A 22,116-nucleotide genomic window follows, 5' to 3' on the forward strand; every position below is an offset into this window, starting at 1 on the left:
TTAGACTTCCCAAAAATCCAGTTCAAGCACCAACTCAAGGAGAAGCAAAACTGTAGAGGTTTTGGAAAATACTAAATTCTTGAATGGCTTCTTACTTTGACAAATTTTCTCATGTAGCACATTATATCACAACTATCCTGAAAGATTTCCTTAGTTATCGGTTACTGGTGATTCTCAAGTGTGCCACTACTAGGTCTACTCCTGAGGCTTTTTGATGAGCTTCATACCAGCAAAAGCTCCAGCCACATCTGCACAAAAAAAGACTGACTGACAGCTATGCCAAATGAGATGAGCAGAGGTGGCACATATTTGTCCCAGAAGCATTTCTAAATAGTGATTTCAGCAAAGCTGGTGGGATAGCTTTGCTTTTGGGAGGCAGTTTCATATACACAATGTATGGTGAATGCTTTTGCAGGAATGTTTGGATTTTGTGTTGAGTGACGTGGTTTAGTGAGTACTATTGGTGATAGATGGATGGTTGGACTGGATGATCTTGAAGGTCTTTTCCAACCTTGGTGACTCTGTGATTCTGTGAAAAGATAAATCCACACATTAGGCATACTGTTGGTATAACAGCTCTGCCCAGAGACAGGTAACAAAGCTGGTGAGAGGTCTGAAGCAGAAGTCTTATGGGGGAGCAGCTGAGGAAATTGGGACTGTTCTGTCTGAAGGAGGCTCAAGGAAGACCTTACTGCTTCCTACAACTCCTTGAAAGGAGGTTGTGTTGAGGTTGGGGTTGGTTGGCCTCTTCTCCCTGGTAACAGCAATAGGACGGGAGGGAATGGCCTTGAGTTGTGCCAGGGGAGGTTCAAGTTTGGTATTAGGAAATTTTTTTTTTCTGAAAGTGTGGTCAGGTGCTGGAATGGGCTGCCCAGGGAGGTGGTGGAGTCACCGTCCCTGGAGGTGTTCAAGAAACATTGAGATGTTGTACTAAGGGTTATGGTTTAGTGGGAAAATACGGGGGGTAGGTGGACAGTTGGACTGGATGATCTTGGAGGTCTTTTCCCAACCTTGTGACTCCATAATTCTGTGATTCTATGAATTCCTGTAGCATAAACAACTTCTCATTAGACAGTTCAATGATAGATTCACTATGTATTTCTGTGCCGCTATGAATATTCCAAGAAGTGCTTAAAGAAAGGAGTGTTCCCACAGCTCTCTAACACAGGGACCTCACGGGCAACTTCTTGCTGTAGTTGTTGAGGTGCGAGTGGCTTCATACGAAGCCCATGCAGACAAACAGATAAAGCACCAAACACTGGATGCTCTCAGACATGAACTCCGATCAGGGACCCTGGGGCTGCTAACTGCTTCGCTTCACACCAGCCTGTCCTTTGCTGACTTACAAACTGAAGATCTCATTTTAAGGGTGCCTTTGGACCCCGTGATGCCCTCAGCAAGGCAGTTCTGCTCATTTTATTGGTTTTACTTCAGTAATTAGCACGAGTAAAGATTCTAACTCACAACTACAGCAGTTTGGGAAGGAGCCACATTTCCTCACATTTCCCCCCCTTGGCTCTCAGAGACAGAAAGTTCAGTTTCGTTTCCTCACAAAGGCAAAGGAGAAGTGTTGGGTACAGCATGCGTACACAGCGTTTTGGAAGGGCTGTGGAGAAAACACTTCGCCAATGAGTTTATTTCCACAAGGAACAGAGCTTTATTATTATTTTTGCGCGAATTATCATGAGCAGGCTTTGTTACTACGACTACATCAGCCAGAAAGCCGCGTTGCCACGCCAACGGCTGGGCGGGGCGGGGCGGGGCGGCGAGAGCGTAACAACTGCAATTCAGGCTGAGGAGGAAAGACGGGATTGCACTAGGGCACCAATCAGAGCTGAAGACGGAACGGGAAGGCGGGAGGGTTAGGCCCAGCGAGTTAGCGGCAGGGGAGTAGGGAAGAGCAACCAATCGCAAGTCGGGACGCGGGGCCGAGGGCGGGGTTTCGTCACAGCAACCAATCAGCGGGAGAGAGGGCGGTTCCAGCGAATCACGTTCGCCTTCTTCAGGTCGAGCCAATCACGGGTGGAGCGGAGTAGCGTCAGCCAATGGGGTCGCGATGAGGGAACAAAAGGGGCATTCCAAGTCGCCGGCCCTTTTCCTCAGCCCAATTTCACATGACGCAACGGTTGGAGGAAGCGGTTCGCGAGCCGTAGCCGCCGCCGCCATTTTGTGAGCGTTGAGACTGAGCCGGCGGCGGTCGGAAGCGCAGCGGCGGCACGGACGGCAGCGCCACTCGCAGCGGAGCCGCAGCCCGGAGGATGCGGTAGAGGAGCCCAGCGGCAGCGGCGGGGGGGCGGCGTCGCTCGGCGGCGGCAGGGGAATCGCGGGGAGGGGGCCGTCGGTCGGTGGGTCGGGTCCTGGTGCGGGCCCCGGTCGGAGGAACATGTCGGCCCCGGAGAGCAGCGCTGGTAGCGGCGAGGCCCGGGAGGACGCGTGCCGCGATTACCAGTCGTCGCTGGAGGACCTGACGTTCAACAGCAAGCCGCACATCAACATGCTGACCATCCTGGCCGAGGAGAACGTGCCCTTCGCCAAGGACATCGTCTCCCTGATCGAGGCGCAAATCGCCAAGGTTTTTATATTCCACCGCCTACTACTCCTACCTATACTGCTGGGGGGACCGGCCGGGGCCAGGAGGAAGGGCTGAGGGACGGAGGAGGCAGGGAGAGAAGGAGGGCCCGAGAGAGGGGAAGCGGGGCGACAGAGGGAGGCAGCGGGCCCGAGGCTGGCGGTTGGGCTGGGGAGGGGAGCAGGGCTCGGGGCCTCGAGGCGAGGCGCTCCCGGGGTCACAGGTGGCCACGGGGGGAGCAGGGAGAGTCGGGGGGCGGGGGCAACAGGCCCGGGGTCGCCGCTGAGAGCGAGCGGAGGACAGCGTGGCTCAGCAGGGAGCACGGCCCTACCCTTCCCACCGTCCCACCCCACCCCCCCCCCCCCAATCCCCGGCCAAGCTGAGGGCCGCCCCTTCTCCCGCCCGCGCCCCGTAGGGAGCAGGGGACCCGAGAGCTGTCGGGTTGCGGTCCGGCCGGGGCAGCGCGGCTCGCCGCCCCGTGTGGGTAACAGACACAACATGGCGGCCCGGCCGTGACTGGGCAGCGCCTCGCCCTGGAACTGGGTTTTCCCCTCGAAGCTGGTGTCGAAACCGTTGCATTTAGCGATTTCTTCCATAGATAACGATTGTATAAGTGTCGTTAGTGAGAGCCTGAGCTTGTGGAGGTTTATTTTTTTTAATTTGTACCCGGGTAGTGCGAAGGAATGAAAAGGTTGAGTTTATAGCACGGAAATCGTCTGCTTTAGAAAGGCTAAATATAATGATTTTTTAAGTATCGCTTCCAGTTTGAAAGATAAGGTTATTTTCCCTGTGAGATATTAACTGGAGGAGTAAGGGCGGGGGGCTTGTCTTCGAGGAAAGTTTTCAGGTGAAAGGCGATCATCTCTGAGTAGGGAAGTGTGCGTGTGCTGCTGTGGGGTGGTTCTGTGCTGTCTGCTTAGAGAAAGCGACGTGGGCTTGGGGTAACCCGTTTGGCTTTCAGGTGGCTTGCCCTAAGTGAAGCTAGTGCTGTGTATCTTCACGTGTCTTGGCTAGAGAGGTTTATTTGGTGAGGATGGGAAGAAGAAATTCTCCCTGACTGTAGAAACCGCAGCAGCCTGTAGGATCCTAACATGGCGTCTGAAAGGCACGTGATATAAAAGGAAGGGAAAGAGGAGGCTCCCTCTGAGCCCAACCCAGGCAGTTGCTGACATCAGTCAGCCACAGCACATGGATGGGGGCAGGGGGGGTTACTGTACCTTTCTAACAGCAGCTTTCTGTAAGAAAAGGGTTACTCCTTCAATCCACCGTGTTCCTACCAGTCACCCCTCCCCTGTTGTCTCCCTTGCTCCCTCTAATACCAGGCTCCCTCTAATACAGGCCTTTTTTTTCCTTTGGCTTTAAATCGCAGTTTATAATGGTGAGAATTGTACTGTCTAATGCTGGGGAGGGAAAGATCTCTTACGTTATTTAATCTGTCTTTCTACCAATGCAGGATGGCTCTTTAGTGTTCCACAGACCTCTTCCAGTCTAGTTTTAAATGCTACCAGTGGCCAACTTTTGCCATTCCTTGGGGAGGTGACATCATAACCGAATAGATCTCACCATTATATCTCCTAAAGGGCAGTGGATGTATATAATTTGTGATAAATATCAATGCTGTCAAATTTCTTCATTTCTGGGTATTTTAGAGCCTGCCCTGAAGTGTGTTTTTTTTTCCTTTTTAAAGATGTCTTAAATCTTGTATCAATGGTTAGTTTTGCCTTAGTTACTGTTTGTGACTGTGGTTTATTCAAGGCAAGTTCTTAGTTGTTTTTGGGAAAGTGCTCTCCTTTGCTAAGCCACTTTTAAAAAGTGTTGCCTGGAGACAGTTTGTTTAGTGTAAAAACTTGAGTGGTCTGCTTTACGATTTAATAAATGGCTCTGAAATGTGTGACTGGTATTATAAAAATATGTAAATAAAAAGTGTGAAATATGTATTTGTCTTTTTATTTACCATTGTATAGTGCAGAATTTGTTTCTGAGACCCATTTTGTGTACAAAGTTGTTTTTTAAACAAAGTTTTTTGCAAGTTTGTGACTCGGGGTTTGATTATGATTCAATTTTTTTTTTGAAGTTGAAACTTTTTTTTTTTTAGGAAACTAATAAAAAAAAAGCCACACATTTCCAACAGTAGCTTTCATACATTATTTGAAAGAAGAGTGGGAATTCTGTGGTAATGAGCTCAGCGTTAGCATTCTGTGTGTTCTGGTGGTATGCGGAGCCTCCCTGCTGTTGGTTAGTGCTGTGTGGGTCTCTTTCTTGCTAGGGGGTGCTGTATAGATCGCCTGAAAACAAGACGTTCAAATCTGGGATTCCCTTGTGTGGTTATTGGAACGTGGGCTAGATAACATAATAAACATTTCCAGAAATGAAAACGTAACCCAACCGTTTTTAAGTCATGGTTCTTAGATTGTGTCAGCTGAGTAGCTGATATTTGAAGGAGGGCACTCTGCTAAACTAATGCTGTCACATTTTGAAGTAGGCTTCCTTACTACATTGCAGTGCTTTTCTGTGTGATTACTTCTAACTACTCCCAAGCACATGAAGCTGTTAAACTTGTTACAGTGCCTTTGCTATTAAATGGATACTCTGGCATCTCCAACTTGAATCTTAGCTGTGTATAGTGAGCTACTTCCATACCTTGGTGAAATGGAAGAGTGTAGTGCTCTGCTAGTAGCTCTTGAGCATTTGTGCTGCTAAGACAGCTCTTTGTTTCACTGAAAGCTGACTTAGAAAGTCAGAAACTGTACACTATCATTTTTTTTATAAAAGAAAGCATTCACAACTTAGCATAGTGTTTTTAATGTGCCATTGTGTAGGCTGCATTAAAGAATTAACCAATATTTCGTGGACATGTTAATATTAAGCAGCTGCACATCTATTTTTTTTCTAAGCTGGAGAAATGCCCCTATTCTAACACTTGCATATTAGCAGCTTTACAGCCCGCTGTTAGGTCATAAGTCAGCACTCAGATTAGATAGTACAAATGGTGTAAACCATTCTCTTAACGTGTTGCTTAGCTGTGCACTTTTCTGTCTTTTCATGTACAAAATACATCAGCTGCCTGTATTTTTTTACATGCTCAGGGGCAGTGACACCCTCCCCTCCCCATTAACAAGAAACTGTCCTTTTCAGTGTTGAGTTTTGGGTCATGGTTAATTAATATACACTTAAAAGTGAGGAAATATGATTTACCCATATAAAAGTTTTGTTGACTCGGTGCCCTTCTGTGAACCACTTTAATAGGGAAGGATTTAAATCTAAAATTGTAAAGCAAGAGCACTTCCACACACTTATTTGGACAATGGGGCTGAGAAGTAAGGTGTTGCTGATCATCATAGGAGCCTGTCCTGTTTAAAAAGAACAATGAAGTTACTCTGGTTTTATGCTGAGTTACCGGATGGTGAATGAGACTTAAAAGTATTAAGAGTGGATGCTCCTGTCTAAGGAGATGTCGATCAGCGCGGAGCTTGTGGTGGTGTCTTTCACGTTGTCTTCTTCAGCTGTTTGCTACTGATGCTTTCTGGAACTTTGCTGTGTCTTCTGCTGATGAAAGCCAGTGGTGGGCATTAAAAGCACCTTGATTGGGCCCAGTAGTGCTGTTCCTGCATTGGAAGTTGTAGCTGTCCACCATCCATGCTTCTGTTTCACAGACTTGCTACAAGTTTTGAATGTGGATTTAAAAGCAACAAAAAAGATCCCTCAAGCCATCTCTTGTAGCAAAGATGTATCCTGAGTGTGAAGACTCCAGACTGTGGAAACTGTGGTGGTGATTCCTGAGCTTTCCCATCTGTACCCAGTCAGCTTGGTGATTGGGTTTGGTCTGGATTTAGAACTTTGCTCTGTCTGCACGTCCATCTAAAACCTGACTGTGACCGCTGACAAGTGCCAACAGAGACTGGGACTCCTTGCTCCATTCCTTTGGATTACAGTGATATAGTTGTGACCTTTTCTGCGTGTAGTTTGTGAAAGGACTGTGATGTTCGACGTATAATCTACGACTACCGGAGTTCTCTAACCTGGGCTGTTCGCAGGAAGTCTGATTTGTGTTCTGTGAAATGGAGAAAAGCAAGCATTCAGGAGGTCCAAGTGATAAACTATTTTTTAGAAGTTCCTTGAAGTGCTAGCGATGGCTTCCTGCTAATTTCAAGTTATTTTCTCCAGTGGGTTTTGAAAGGCTGCACTCGGTACACTAGCAGTAATACTGTCTTGTGGGCTTCTTTTTTCTTTTTTTCCCTTTTTTTCCACCCCAAAGCTTTGAGACAAACAGAATAACCCAAGGTGTTCCTTTTCTATGTGGTAGACCCACCGCATTATACTTTGAACTGAGTATTGATTTTCCAGATTTAAGTTTTTAAGTTTTTGTATAAGCAAAAAATCCCAAGCAAATCCCTTGGTGTTTATAGTGGCAACCAAAAAGAGAGGTCTGTATTTCTGGGATTGGTAATCCCTTTATTTAAATAGCTTAACGTATGTTTTTGTTGTACTAAACTTCTCAGTTTCTTCTTATTACTCCAGGCTCCTGCGTCAGAGAAGCTCCCTGTTATGTACCTTATGGATTCCATTGTCAAGAATGTTGGAAGAGAGTATCTTACTGCATTTACTAAAAACCTAGTTGCAACATTTATTTGTGTATTTGAAAAGGTATATACACTTTCAGAAAAGTTCTGTATTTAAGCAAAGTTGTTCCTGGTAAAATAAATACATGCTCTCAGCTTTGGGTTTTCTTGGGTGCTGAATGAGAAGAATGAATTGTTTTTTATAAATGGCAATACTGTATCTATAATGTGGAAGGGCATTGCTGCTGTTGTCAAGCCTGTGAGTTAAGTTAGCCAAAAGATGCAAAGTCTTGATGAACTTGTGTAGTTTTTCTATCTAGGCAAGGCTTCACTAATTTTTTTGATTGCTGATTGCTTACCTGGACAGACTTTTTGTAATGTATAGAATTACGAATTGCTGATTTATTTTTTAAGGCAGTGGTTAGTCTTTATGTCAGGAATATACTCAGAATCAGTTTCTTAGAGATTTTTCTGAGCTCTCTATAGTTAGATTTGTCTGATTCACTTAATTTTTGATGTGAAAAATGAGCGCTTAAACTGTGACAAATGCCACTGGCACCTGATATTCTTTAAGTGGTGTGTGAATAAAAAACACATATGATGGGGTGAGGGGGGGAGGTTGTGAGAGTATATTATTGCTTTGTTACATTAAAAATACGTGTTTTAATTTCATTCAGTGTTGAAAATTGCTGCCAAATATACTCACTTTTTTTCTAAGTCTTTAAACCCAGTGAAGTAATTGTGCTTATTCCTCAGTGAGAATGGCAAATCCAAGTCCAGCTTTTGAAAGACTGGACTTGAATGGGTTTAAGTTGAATCTGAAATGGAAAGTTAACTTCTGTGGTTTCCTGTATGCCCTAAGAAAGTGGCACCACATCTGAATGAGATGAGTGGAGCTTTGCTGTATTTATTACTACATACCAGTGGGGATCTGTGATCCCAGAATGTTTTATATCTGTTTTTCAGCTGTGCAATGAGTAACCAAATAAGGGATAGATTGTCATAATGAGCTCAGAAATATTGAACTTATGTGTGTAGAGTAGATAGGTAGGCATTTGCTTATTTTTCCAATATTGTTTTTTGTTCTTTCACTGCGTTGCATTTAAACTAGCAGCTGAAGCTCTGGGTAATTCAGTTGCTGATTATTGTAGTTAACTGTCTACTAAGCTAACTAGAACTATTATATTTATATTATATATGTAAAGTGTCAATCACTTTAGATAACTAATGATATTGCAAGATGAAATTCTCACACTGACATTGTTAGACATTCTGTTTTATCAGTAAATGATTATTAAAGGTATCTTTAAACACTTAGCGAAGTCAGAAACTGGCTCAGTCATGGCAGCAGCTTTTGCATTGAACTTGATACTGAAAATTGTGTAGAGGCACCCTCCCATCCCCCACTAGCTAAGTATGAATTATGTTTATTGAAGTTCCTGCCCTCTCTTTCAAAGAACTTCTGAACTTTCTGGACAGCATGTCTTGCTGTGACACCTAAAATAAAACTGCAGCCAAAAAAAGGTCTTTGCAGGGTCAATGCGTAATGACTGAGTTAGCACATTCACAGTAGGGCAGCTGCATGTGTTTTGTCAGCAGATGTTTCCCATTTCTTTAAATGAACTACTTGAGTGAGTCTTGAACTGAACTGTCATAAAATGATCCAGTCTGATTGCAAAGAGAAAATGGGTGCTACTAATACACTTGATTTATGGCTCGTAAGTGGGTCAGATTTTGCAATTGAACTGAACTGTACTTGAGTTTGTTTTGACTCGTACACTTTTTGTTGGATTTGTTAGGAGGGAAAAAAAAACTTCAGTGATTAAACAGCTAAACAAAACACTTCTGTTCAGAAAGTTTGTTGTTCTGTTTGTTGTTGCTGTATGCCACTCAGCACAAACATTTGAATTACTGCATTGTTTTAGAGGCTTTTTCTTTGGATATTTTTGTTGCTGTATTTTTTTGACAGAAATTGGCCAAGTCAAATGAGAATTTTGGTAATGGAAAAGCTGAAAGAAAGTTCTCAGAGAATGGTAATACGCAATAAAGCCTTCAAATAGCCTTGAAATGACAGTTCTACATTAGAACTTCTGTTACCCATTCTTTTGGTGTAGATGTATCAATCTGCACCAATTACAAGTTCTTTGTAGCCAGTTCATTGTGTTAAAATGATAAATTTGGTAAGAATATAAAGCATATGAGATCTTAAGTTCTACAGAAAAGTTTAAGTTGTTTTATATTAACTTAACAAGCCATAGAATTGTTTTATTGTTTTAGGTGGATGAAAATACTAGGAAAAGTTTATTTAAATTACGCTCCACATGGGACGATATTTTCCCTTTGAAGAAACTTTATGCACTTGATGTCAGAGTCAACTCATTAGATCCTGCTTGGCCAATTAAACCTCTGCCCCCAAATGTGAATACTTCTAGCATCCATGTGAATCCTAAGTTTTTAAATAAATCGGTAAGTCTTTATACCTACTGTATGAACAGATGGCAGTACGTGTTGTTTTTGTTGTTTGTATGCTGCTTTTTGACAAATGTAGTATGATAAGAATAAAGCATCTGATCACTGGAGACAGGTAAGAGGAATTTGTGGATTTGAAATATTTAGGGGGCTTAGTTTTTGTTTTAAAACTGAATTCTAGATTTCTAAATATTGATTTATTTATTTAAAGTGGTATATTCTATCATGGTGGCAGAGTTAATCCTATGACAGCAGGCAAATTCTAGAGGAGCAGAAATTTTTCAGTGTTTTGTTTGTATTTTGCATAAAAATTGCAGTTCATAACTTGTACAAACTAAGTTCCAGTTTTGTATCATGCTAACAGTTAAGGGAGATGGAGTTAGCTGGTTCTATTAAGATGTTGAATGTAACCTTATGTTTTATTTTTAGCCAGAGGAATCTACTGCATCTACCTCTGCTGTCACTTCTGGTGCCTCTACTCCTCCAACTGTTCCTGAAATACAAAAGAATTTGACACAGGAGCAACTGATAAGGCAGCAATTGCTTGCGAAGCAAAAACAGTTGTTAGAACTTCAGCAAAAAAAATTAGAGCTGGAGTTGGAACAGACTAAAGCACAGTTGGTGAGTAGAATAGTTGGTGAATGGTCCATGGTTTGGTCTCACTTTGTTTGATACTACCTTAGCTGCTATACTGGTAACAGCAGTTAAGTTCACATGAGTAGCTGTTTTAGGACTAGAGCAGTGCAAGTTGATCTGGTGCTCTAGACCAGTAATTGTTATGTAGAAATCTTAAGAATTACATTCAGAATAGCTTAAAAAAGGTTTGTGGTCTTTTGTTCTTCTCTCAAAAATCATGTCTGCCTGTGATGCATCTTCCACGTCTTTTCATGGCTCTCCATAAAAGAGGCTTTTTCAAATATATTTGCTTTTAGAAAATTGAGTATTTCCATAAAGAACGGGGAATCCTGATTGTAAGAAATGTCGAGGCAGTTTCTGTCCCCAGTGTTTCAGGTTGGTTTGATACCACCATCTGAAAGTCTTTTGTTTTTATATTCATCTTCTGTTGAATCTTGGTGGTACTAAAGTGAAACATCTTAAAAGCCCAGAAATAAAAATAAATAAATATGCTTGGCCACTTAGCTGTCTTGGAAGTGTGGAAGGTATAGAAAAACTAAAGCTGTAACGAGGCGTGCTTATGTTGCATTTTTTGCAGCATTGACCTTGTGCTATTGACTTTATATTGTACTTGAACTTCATCTTTTGTGATGGTACTGTGTTATCTTAATACCTGTGATCAGGAATTAATGAGTCATTTTCAGTTAAATGGCTGAATCTTATAACTATTTCAAAACATTTCTATTTACAGCTTTGTTTTCAGAACAGCACATGAGCATCTCTGTGCAGGTGTTGTATCATGCAGATTAATGCTGTTTTTTTTCTTTTCACCTTATTTCAGGCTGTTTCTCTTAGCGTTCAGCAAGGATCATCTTCTATACCTTCAGTTCCAACACCTTCCAAGCCACATGTGTCCCAGACACCTCATATGACAGTTAAAACACCTACTCAGGCTTCATTGCAATCTGAAAAGATCAAACCATCCCCAAGTCCTCCACTTCACGATGTCAAAATAGTAAATAGGGATCCTCGACTTAACAGAATGTCACAACATTCTTCTCATGCTAAAGATCAGTCTCATAGGAAAGAATTTCCACCAAACACCACTGGCCAGTCTGATACCAAGGCGAGCAAAACATCTCAATCTGAAAAACAAAGCTCAACAAAAACAGAGAAATTGAAAGCAGGTGAAAAAACACAAAAGAAAGAACCCGATCAGGTGGAAACAAAGTCTAAGTCGCCATCTCCTTTGAAAAACAAGCTTCCCAATACTAAAGATACTAAAACCCAAGAATCTGAAAGCACAAAAGTATCTGAAATGAGTAAACGGGATCCGAGACTGAAAAAACATCTTCAAGAAAAGCCAGAGAGCAAAGGGGATGAGGTGAAAGAAAAGAGGAGAAATACAGAGAAAAAAGAAAAAGATGAACATAAGACAGGTGAACATAGACCAGTAGGTAGCAGAAATAAAACAGTTAATGGTGTTGTTCAGAAACAAGATGTGACTACAGAAGAATCAGAAAAACAGGGTGGAAAACAAGGGAGATCCAGTAATAGAAAACGGTCACGATCCCGCTCTCCTAAGTCACGGTCACCATCTACACATTCTCCAAAACGAAGAGAGAGGAGATCACCCAAAAGAAGACTTAGGAGTTTATCTCCCACTTCTTCAACTCCTAAAATTGGAAAGATACGTCAGATAGGTCCTAAGCAGTCTCATGCAGAAGAAGCCTCACAAGGGGCAAGAGATGAAAGGAATTCTAATAAACGAAATGTTAAACAAGAGGTGCGAGATCCAAGGAGAGTGAAAAAAAGCCAAGAAGACAGACCCCAAGAAATAGCAAGCCAGCATTCTACAAAAGCATCTCCTGATCCAAAGGAGAATGCAGAGAATTGGCAGGGATCCAAAGCAGGCAAGAGGTGGAAATCCGGTTGGGAGGAAAATAAAAAGTAAGTTACCGTATTTTAAACAGATGCTCTCTGAAGTAAGTGGAAATTCTGCTCTTGGCTAAAGTGCAGTCAGGTTTAGGTGGAAGCATTCAGACTGTCCACGTTGACAGAAGTTCTTGATCACGATTCATAACTTGCTTGTAGTAAAAAAAAATGGCAAATATGCATACTTTCTAAATTGATAGTGATGTTTTACCATTATCAATTCTGATGGAGATGTAATATATCCTGAATAAAGAACTAACTTAGTTTTAAACGTGTTCCTATTTACAGCTCACAGCAGACTGAAGAACACCAAGCAGTTGGTAAATCTCCTCACCAAAGACACCGAGAAAACTGGCCTGCTGCTAAAGGAATTCTATCACCCCGAGCACCAAAACAGCAGCACCGGTTAAGTGTGGATGCCAATTTACAAATTCCCAAAGAACTGACGTCTGCAAGCAAGAGAGAATTACTTAAAAAGGTAATACTGATTGATCCTCTTTGTAGAGGTGTTTTGAATATAGTTGTGCTTTGCTTTTCTTCTTAGAAATCCAAACTTTATGTTACAGGCCAATGACCGCTTAGCATCTGGTGAAATAACACAAGATGAGTTCCTCGTGGTAGCTCATCAGATTCGGCAGCTGTTCCAGTACCAGGAAGGAAAGCACAGATGTAATGTCTGGGATAGCCCTACAGAGGAGAAAGGCTCTTTGAAAAGGAAGCCTCTTCTGTCTGACGCGGAGTTAACATACTATGAGCATAAAGCTAAACTGAAAAGAACACAAGTTCAACATTCATTGTCAAGACTTGATCTCTTGGATCCTGATGATATTTTGGATTATCATGTACCAGATGCGTTGCTTTCTGGAGTGGACTGTGAGCAAGCAAAAGCAAAGCGTGGAGTACAGTTTGAAAGAAAAGAACCTTTTGGAGAAAGGTCAAGACGGCACTCTCCTGTAAGTGGCACAAGCAGACCCTTTGCTGAAAACCTTTCGCCGCTTGAGGGTCGACGAAGGCTTGAGGAACAAAATGCTGCTAAAGGAGGCAGGGGTTCGAAAAACTTTGATCCTTATGACAACTGGGGAGAATCAGATGAATTCAGAGATGCTCTCAGACAGCAGGGAAAAGGCACAGCAGAGTTCCAGAAGATAGATGGTGATGCAGTCTGTAGGTTTGATAACCGTGAAGAAAGACAGCTGCTTGGGAAAGCTGGTATGTATTTTTGCCTTATTTTATAGATGTCAAATAATTTGCAATCTTCTGGTGAGTGGTTATCATGGAGATGTAGGAGATTCATAGTCCAACCCCCTGTTGGACCTGACCCCCTTCGAATAGGAAAGTGGGCAGATTATGATTATCTCCAGGGAAGGAGAACCTTTCTGGGCAGCTCTCAGTTCCAGTGCTCCTTAACCCTCAAAGTAAAGTATTTTTTTTTTCTCCTCATTTTTCTATGCAACTTTCTTTGTTCCGGTTTGTTCCCATTGTGCCTTATTCTGTCACTGGGCACTTCTGAAAAGAGCCTGACTCCATCTATTATCCCCTTGACCTGCTGGCCATGGCTCTTCTTAATTGACCCTAGTTTTGTCATTGATCTTGTTGGCCACAAGAGCCTACTGCTGATACATGGTCAGCCTTTTGTCCACCAGGACACCTAGGTCCTTCTCTGCACAGCGCCTTATCTTCCTTTATTTTATTTTTTCAGGTGTTCGAGATGAACCAAGATCACCATTCAATGAACGTTTCAAAAGAGCTAGATATGAAGACCCAGATAAAGAACCATTTCCAGACAGTCCAGGGTCAAGATTTGGAGGCATAGAAGCAAAGCCAAGAATAAGTGCACTAATGGAAGACAGACCTTTATTTGATGGCTCATCTAGACCATCTGCTGCAAGAGTTGGGGCAGATGGACAAGGAAGCCCTTTTATTGATAGTCCTACTGCTGGTTCAAGTTCTAGAATTGATGGGCCACCTGGACAGGCTGCTCTGAGATTTGAGGGGCCTTTGGTGGGCGCGGGTGGTTCTCAGTTTGATGGGCCCCTGGCAGGAGCAGGGGGAGCTGGAGCCCTAAGATTTGATGGGCCACCAGGGCAGCTGGCAGGAGCTCTCAGGTTTGAAGGACCACAGGGACAGGTTGGTGGGGGAGGTCCTCTGAGGTTTGAGGGACCTCTTGGGCAAATAGGTGGGCCGTTGCGGTTTGAGGGGCCTGCAGGCCAGCCTGTGGGTGGTCCTAGATTTGAAGGACCTGGAGTTGGTCTCAGGTTTGAGGGACCTCGTGGTCAGCCTTCAGGTGGTCTCAGGTTTGAAGGACCTCACGGTCAACCTCTGGGGCCTCGAGGTCAGCCAGGGGGTGGGCTCAGGTTTGAGGGACCGCACGGTCAGCCCTTGGGGCCACACGGTCAACCTGGAAGTGGTCTCAGGTTTGAAGGTCCACATTTACAGCCATTAGGGCCCCATGGTCAACCTGGAAGTGGTCTCAGATTTGAGGGGCCACATGGACAGCCTATGGGGCCACATGGACCATCAGGAGGTGGGCTCAGATTTGAGGGGCCACATGGGCCTCCAGGTGTAGGGCCCAGATTGATAGATGGACCAGTGCACCAGGGAGTTGGTGGACTTAGATTTGATGGTCCTCTGGGACGGACTGGTCCAAGATTTGATGGCTGCCATGCTGGGTTTGATGGTCAACCTGGACAGCTGTCTCTTTTACAAAGATTTGATGGAATTCATGGACAGCCTGGCCCAAGATTTGAAAGGGCTCCTGGCCAGCCCGCACAACCACGATTTGATGCAGCCATACCTCAAAGATTTGATGGTCCTCACCAGCCAGCCTCGAGATTTGACCTGCCCCTTGGCCTTCATGGTGCACGTTTTGAAAATATGGCCAGCCATCCTGCCTCACGATTAGAGATGTCACCATATGGACAAAGTGGTCCTTTTGTTGACCATCCTGGACAGGGCTACAGTGGACCAGCTCATGGGATGCAGTTCCAAAGGCCTGAAATATTTGACAGTTCACTAGGACCAAATTTCAGTGGGCCAGCTGGCCCAGGAGCACAGAATTTTTCATTGAGAGCATCTGGACATTATTTTGATGACAAACTTCAGGGTCCTCAATACGGGAACTTCAATAGTATGTCAATGGGAGGTCATCAGGTAAGAATTGATTCTAGTAAATAATTTACTTGCAGAAGTGTTTTTGTGTAGACAATTAGCAGTTCTTCCTCTAAAAACACTGATTTTTTTTTTTTGCAGACTAAAAATATCCTTGAGTAGTATCTAGATGATTCAAGGAAAGGGGCATGCATTGCTATTTTTTATGAGTCTTTGTTTTTAGAAATTAAAAACCAGTTCTTTGCAACCATTTCGTAGCTGAAAATACAGCACTGAGATTAGTGTCTTTAATTTGAAAATGAATTAGGTAACTGGAAGACACTGATGTTTTCACTTATGCAAAGCAAGTTCTATGCAAATCATGACAGATTATTGAAGTGAATATACATAATCACTTTTTCTGAGAGGTTTAGAATTAAGATGGACCAAAATAATTGTTATCTTTTTGAAGACATCCATAACTTGGGGGCAGTTGAGAAAGATGCCTGCAGGCTTCTAAGCTATTGCTTCTGAAGAATAATCATGGCACCAGCAGGCTTTATGGTTTCAATTGTCCTTGCTATTGCTTGTTGGAAGTGCTCTCTTCTGAAGGGAAAAATAATTGTAAATCAGTGAAAATGATGTCCATTCTCCCAGTAGATTGTAGGGGATGTGCTACAAGCATGCTGTAAAAACTATTTTTCTGTCTGAAGATTCTTGCAGCTGGTTTGCTGAAAATTCGGCTTTCAGGATGCGTTTCATATCATGGGTACTGTCTCAATTATTAGATAAAACCTGATTGTGACGCCTTGGTTGGTGATTGTTTACCAGTTTCTTTTTTTATTAGCTCTTTTTTGGTGAAAAGGTTTCACTGTGTGTGGAAAATGTGCTTGAAGGATGGGCAAGTAGAAGAAAAGTTTGGCTAACAGGCAAAATGAGTCTGTTTTCTGATATTTTTCTGATGGGGAATGAAAATGATGCTAAGGTGTGGTAACTGGTGGATCCTTCGCTGTGGAACTGGCAAAATGAAGTAATGGAAGCATTTAAATATATATGGAACTGAGAAATGTATAGAGGTTAATGATAGAGTAATTAAAAACAAATTGCCCTGCCAAGAATACTTAAAGGCTTAATTTTACAGGTTTCGCATATGTCTGCTCAGCCAGGGCCTTATGGCCAGGGTCAACAGTATTTACCAAATCCTGGAAGCTTTGTTCAGAACCCTGCAGGTACTGTAATAGTTAATTTCCTTCTGTGTCCTTTGGACTGTTCTCTGTTCATGACCACAAAAATGAGTGCTGTACTGAGGTGATGTGGTGGGTTCATGTGCACTAAGGGCAGCCTTCTTTGTGAGATGGCAATAGGTGTGGTTTTGGGAGTACTGTCATCTCTCCAAGAGTTTCCCCCAAGCAGTGAGAGCTTTCATAAATCACGTGGTTTTGGTATGTAGTTACACTTCAAAACAAAAAATAACCACACCAAAACCAATTTTTGGTTTGCTTGATGGCAGAAGGGCACCTCAATTGGCCAGGCCAAATTAACATTCCCAATATATTAATTGTTAGTAATAATAGTCTGGTAACAAGTCGTAAATGATTTAAGTAGATGGATTCCCGTGAGGTCTTTAAGCATAAAACAAGAAAAAATACTATGTTTTCCATGGAAATCTCAGTACAAGGCAGATGGCATTTCAAAATACTTACATTATGAAGGAAGTTGTAGGGGAGGAAATGAGGCAAACTGAAGTGGATAAATAGATTGAAATTAAACATGGAAGTAAAAAGGGGTGGAAAGAAAAAAGTGTTGTGAAATATGCTGATAGAAGTGATTTTTTTTTTTATGCTAACCTTTGGTGTCTTTTGAGTGTTGTGACATTTTTGTCCCCTCTCCTAGGAGGAGCCCTTCCACATTCATATCCTGATAACCACCTTGGTCAGCTTGATGTCAATGAATTGTTTGCTAAACTGTTGTCAACAGGAATCCTCAAACTGTCAAAAACAGATTCCACTTCAGCGCGTATGTAGATTTCATTACATTCCAACTCTCCAGTTTATGCATAGCTGAAGTGTAAAGTGAAGTGTGAGAACTTTGTGAACTCTTGTATTCTTTTTGTTTGAATGGATCTTTGTGGGAAACTATTTGGTGCATGTGATAAAGTGAATTATTAACTTTCTAGATATATATTTAAGCTACTTAGAGCCTCCAGTTTTGTTTTTGGCACCCTGACTCAGTAATTTGTTCTGGATTTTAATCAGATTCTTGTCAGTTTCTGAAATATTTGTGTCTCTTTGAATACTGAATTTTAGTGCCAGAGGCTGAGATAAAATAGTGTCATCTTAAATTGCCATTCTGAGTAGCATACTGTCTTTGTATGCTTTTCAAACTATGAGACTGACTCAACTCTTAGGCACATTCAGGTTAGCATAGTCAGATTATATTTATTAATATTTGAATAAGTACAGTGTTCAGGAGCACCTTATTTTGTTCTGAAAATGAACTGAAATTTTGATGATATTCTTTGTTTTAAAGAAGCGAATGAAACATCGGCGCAGCCAGCTGCTGAAGAGGAGGATGATGACCAGGGTGATCACGATGTCCCAGACCTCACAAACTTTAAAGTTGAAGAACTGAGACAGTGCGTATTGTAGCATGAGCTTACACTGCACTAGGAATAATGGCATGGTGGTATCTAGATAGTTAATCCAAGATGGTTGAGTAGGTGTGATATAACAATACTAGCGTGTTCCTTGTGAGTAGTTAATGATTATTTGAATGCTTTTAATTTACTTGAATGCTTTCAGTTGACTGTGTCATATGCTTTAACCTTATAGGAGAAAATGCTTTTCTTCTACTCCTGAGGTTGCTTGAAACAACTTACTGAGAAACTTCCCATTTCTTTCCAAAGATGTGTTAACTTCTTTTTGTTTTTCCAGACGTTATGACAGTGTTATAAATCGACTGTACACTGGAATTCAGTGCTACTCGTGTGGAATGAGATTTACTACTTCACAGACAGACGTTTATGCAGACCATTTAGATTGGCATTATCGTCAGAACCGTTCGGAAAAAGACGTTAGCAGAAAAATTACACACAGAAGGTGGTACTACAGTGTAACGGTGAGTAATGCAATATCTGTGCCTCTTAAGGGCTGGGTTTGGTGTTTTACATGCATGCTGTGGGGTTGAAGTTGCATTATCATTGGAGTTTGGTGATCAGTGATGTCTGATTATTCAAGTAGTTTTTATACATACCTGCCAAAACAAAAGGCAGTTCTGTGGTGAACAGTAAGCAGCTTGGAGTTATCCGTACTGCTTTGGTTGGACTGAGAATGGAATGAAAGTTGAAGGATAAAGGCCTTTCACAGGACTGTTTCAGTTTTAGTGAACTAAGATTGATTACATTTGTTACTTCTGGGATTTCATTTTTTCTTTTTTTTTTTCCAAATGTATTTTTTTTAACCATTTCTGGCTATTTGTGATTGTGAATGAATACTTGTCCCTAGGATTGGATTGAGTTTGAAGAAATAGCTGACTTAGAGGAGCGTGCAAAAAGCCAATTCTTTGAAAAAGCTCATGAAGAAGTTGTACTGAAGACACAGGAAGCTGCAAAAGAGAAGGAGTTTCAGAGTGTCCCTGCTGGACCAGCTGGAGCAGTTGAGGTGAGTTTCAGCTTGTCTACCTTAACCCATGTGGTCTATAAGTAGACTGAAGTCTTGTTTTTGTGCAGTTACTTCTTAGGTTTTGCATTTATGTGTATGTAACTTTTGTTTCCTTGTGGCAGTAGCAGTATAAATAACCAGTAGTTCCACAACTTCTATACTTGTTGGTATTCCATGGTTGAAAGGGGAGAAGCATGTTGGTTTGAGTGCTTCCATAGGAAGCATAAATAAAGGAAGCTTGTTGGATTTCCAAGTAGAAAATTATTGCTTGGGATTCAGCAAATGGTAAATGATTTGTTACCTTCATACACACACACAAAAAAAGATTGTTCTTTACAAGATGGGCATTCAGAAGAGCTGTCATAATCTTCTGACTTGAAAATAACCAGTAGATCTGCGTTTTGGTAGACCAGTGGATATAGCAGTTAAATACAAACGTTCTTATATGCTAAGCCTACAAGAAACTAGGTAACAAAGCCATAAAGGATTTTGTTTCAGTCTTAAAAAATTACCTTTTGTGCCTTGTTCTCAGAGGTGACTTTATTTTGCAGAGAAGTGTTAAGGGTTTTAATACTACTTGTGCAGTTCTCACTCTGACTGGGAGTCGAGTTTTGGAAGATGCCATAAACTAAATCGCCGCTGCAGATTGTCTTAACTGACAGTAAAACATTAGATTGTTACAGAGTGCCTTGCAGAGACTTCCTCGTTGAGGGGGCAAAGTTTAAATTTTTCAAGTGATAAACATTGTTGCTCACTCTATGAACTGTACTCAAATAATTTCTATTAACATTTTCTTATTTTCGAAGTGTGGAGGTAAAATGTTGTAGTCTTAATATTATCTTAATGTATATATGCATACAGCCGTTACCAGCCAAGTTCCTGAGGTTGGTGTTCAGTAATAGAGTCAGTAATAGTTTTAATAACACCACGTATCATGTTACTTCAATAACTTCTCAGAGGTGTGAAATCTGCCGGGAGCAATTTGAGCAGTACTGGGATGAGGAAGAGGAAGAGTGGCATCTAAAGAATGCTATCAGAATGCACGAGAAGGTAATCCAATTTTTTTTTTTATATGAGTGGTGTACTCATTTATATTGAAAAGCAAAACAAAAACAGAAGAATTATAGAAAGAGAGAGGTCACTGTGACCTGTCTTTTCTGAAGGACTCCCCTTCTAGTTTTCCTGCTTCCAAGTGCATAAATATCTCAACCTTTGGACGTGCTTGAAGTCCTGGTATCATTAGTACAGACTCACTAGGCTTCCCTCGTACTGTATTGCTAAAAGATAAATGAAGGTGATCTTCTCTACTTAGCATTGTTGAGTCTGCCTGGATTACTGGGTCCACTCCGGGGCCGCTCATTACAAGAGAGACCGTGCTGGAAAGAGCCCAGGGGTGGGGCCTTGTCCCTCTTTGGAGGTCTTCAAAAGCCAAAGGATGTGGTCCTTGGCAACTTGGCTCCAGATGTCCCTTCCACCCATTCTGTGATTCTGTGAATGTTCCTGTGAGTGTGGGTGTTGGTTGTGGTCCAATTATTTCTGTACTTAGCTAGCTATACAGAAATAATTCCTTATGCTTACAAGATTTTTGTGTGATGGCTTTTCCTAAATAAGTATACACCAGATATTTTCCTAGTTGCATTTGCCACCATACTTGATTTACACATTGTTGTCCTGGAAAAATAGTGTGATCTGTTTATGTCTGACTGGTGCTTTTACTGTATTTGTAATGTATTTAAATGGATAACAATTATTTTCCAGATTTACCATCCATCCTGTTACGAAGATTACCAAAACGTAAGAAAACCCTTACTTTCATATTTTTTAATCATTTTGCTTTCAGTTTGTTTGCTTGATCACTGTCTTTATATAGAGCAGGTCTTCAGAAACAGTTCTTCTTGCATGTGCCTAGGCAAAGAATCAGAGGCCTTGGGAATGGCAAGTTTGTAATGCATAATTAGAGTTAGTTATGATTTATCTATGATAGCTTTTGTATCATATAAGTGAAACTAAATTGAAGCCATTATGAATTTATTGTTGAGTAACATGTGTAATCTTAGGAATTTTAAGAAATTGAGAAAATGAATGTTAGTATATGTTAAATTTGTTAAGACTTGGGAGCTAACAGTTCCTTCTAGGGGGGGAGTAGTCGGGAATATTTTACAGTAACAGCATTTCATCACTGTGAGGATACTATTTGAGAGTAATTATGAAAAAGTAATGCTATTATATAGTAAATTTTGTTATTAGATAAAGTAGAAAGTAATATATTAAAGTAGAAGTTTGGAATTTGAGTGCTCTACTGCCCATGTGTTTGCATTTTGAAAGACAGAGAGGGAGAGAAGGTAAAAATGGTTGTTTGAACAATGTGTTAACGCTGTGTGAATGTTTGTTTTATAGACATCATCATTTGATTGCACACCCTCTCCCAGCAAGACCCCTGTAGAAAATCCCCTAAATATTATGTTGAACATTGTTAAACAGGAAACAGATGAGTCCTGTGACTCACCTCAAGTGAAAGAAGAACCTGATGACACCCCTGCTGCCTGTGCAGAAGAGAGCACACCTGCCTCTATAGATGTTAAAACAGAGCCAGATGAGTCTGTTTAGATTGAGGTTTGATTTTTTTTTTTTACAGAAGAGCTCCTGTGTTAATTCTGGAAAGCAGATACTTTTTATAGGAAATAAAAACATTCAATTGAGGCAGGGCCTCAGCTACTGTTTCGTTAATAAATACATTTTTGTATTTAAATTTCTTATTGCCTGCACTGTTTCAGGTGTCATTGTGTGAAAATTCTGTAGATGCGTGAAAATTTAATGGAATGAAATTGTATATGTAAAAATGTACAATTTTCACTTGTGGAAATGTAAATTATAAATAAAACATATTTTTGCTATATATGGAGTGTAATGTTTATGCACACCATCAAATGAAGACAGTGTTTCTGTACTTTTTTCAGTTTAAACGGAATTAAAAAGACCTCAGTTTTAAACCTCTTACTGAATAAGATTCAGAAAAGTGAAAGCAAGCAACTTCCTTCAGTTATCTCATAAGTGGGTGATCAAGGGAAGCAATGCTGGAACTTCTCAAGACAAAATCCTAGATTTCTTCTTAAATTTACTTGAACAAGCTTACATATCCAGATATATATATATATATAAAAAAAAAAGTAACCAAAAGACCATTCTGGGTAGAATGACAGAATATAACAAAGCAACCAGAGTG

The 22,116-nt window shown here is 41.5% G+C and overlaps 1 protein-coding gene across 2 annotated transcripts; it reads left to right on the plus strand.

The window, feature by feature from the left end:
* The first annotated feature begins 2,049 nt into the window (after positions 1-2,049).
* Positions 2,050-21,789, plus strand: PCF11 (PCF11 cleavage and polyadenylation factor subunit). 2 transcript variants are annotated; one of them, XM_085216420.1, is made up of 16 exons: positions 2,050-2,572; positions 7,088-7,213; positions 9,406-9,594; positions 10,027-10,218; positions 11,054-12,162; positions 12,436-12,625; positions 12,714-13,356; positions 13,847-15,297; positions 16,376-16,463; positions 17,128-17,250; positions 17,767-17,869; positions 18,168-18,351; positions 18,738-18,893; positions 19,851-19,943; positions 20,652-20,687; positions 21,291-21,789. In XM_085216420.1, the coding sequence occupies exons 1-16, from the start codon at positions 2,384-2,386 to the stop codon at positions 21,498-21,500; spliced, it is 5,082 nt and encodes a 1,693-aa protein (XP_085072546.1). In that variant the 5' UTR covers positions 2,050-2,383; the 3' UTR covers positions 21,501-21,789. The 2 variants fall into 2 exon arrangements, with proteins under 2 accessions (XP_085072546.1, XP_085072545.1); XM_085216419.1 differs by having other exon boundaries at positions 2,053-2,572; positions 17,764-17,869.
* The last annotated feature ends 327 nt before the right edge of the window (positions 21,790-22,116 follow it).

The sequence above is a fragment of the Meleagris gallopavo genome, chromosome 1, assembly GCF_905368555.1.
Source record: "Meleagris gallopavo chromosome 1, MGAL_WU_HG_1.1, whole genome shotgun sequence".
Classification (NCBI taxonomy): domain Eukaryota; kingdom Metazoa; phylum Chordata; class Aves; order Galliformes; family Phasianidae; genus Meleagris; species Meleagris gallopavo.

Bases quoted from the DNA above. Each gene is read 5' to 3' on its own strand.
- PCF11 (XM_085216419.1), top strand. From the start codon at position 2,384: ATGTCGGCCCCGGAGAGCAGCGCTGGTAGCGGCGAGGCCCGGGAGGAC. The intron at 12,626-12,713 runs GTAATACTGATT...TTTATGTTACAG, and splicing joins AGAGAGAATTACTTAAAAAG to GCCAATGACCGCTTAGCATC. The intron at 16,464-17,127 runs GTACTGTAATAG...CCCCTCTCCTAG, and splicing joins CTTTGTTCAGAACCCTGCAG to GAGGAGCCCTTCCACATTCA.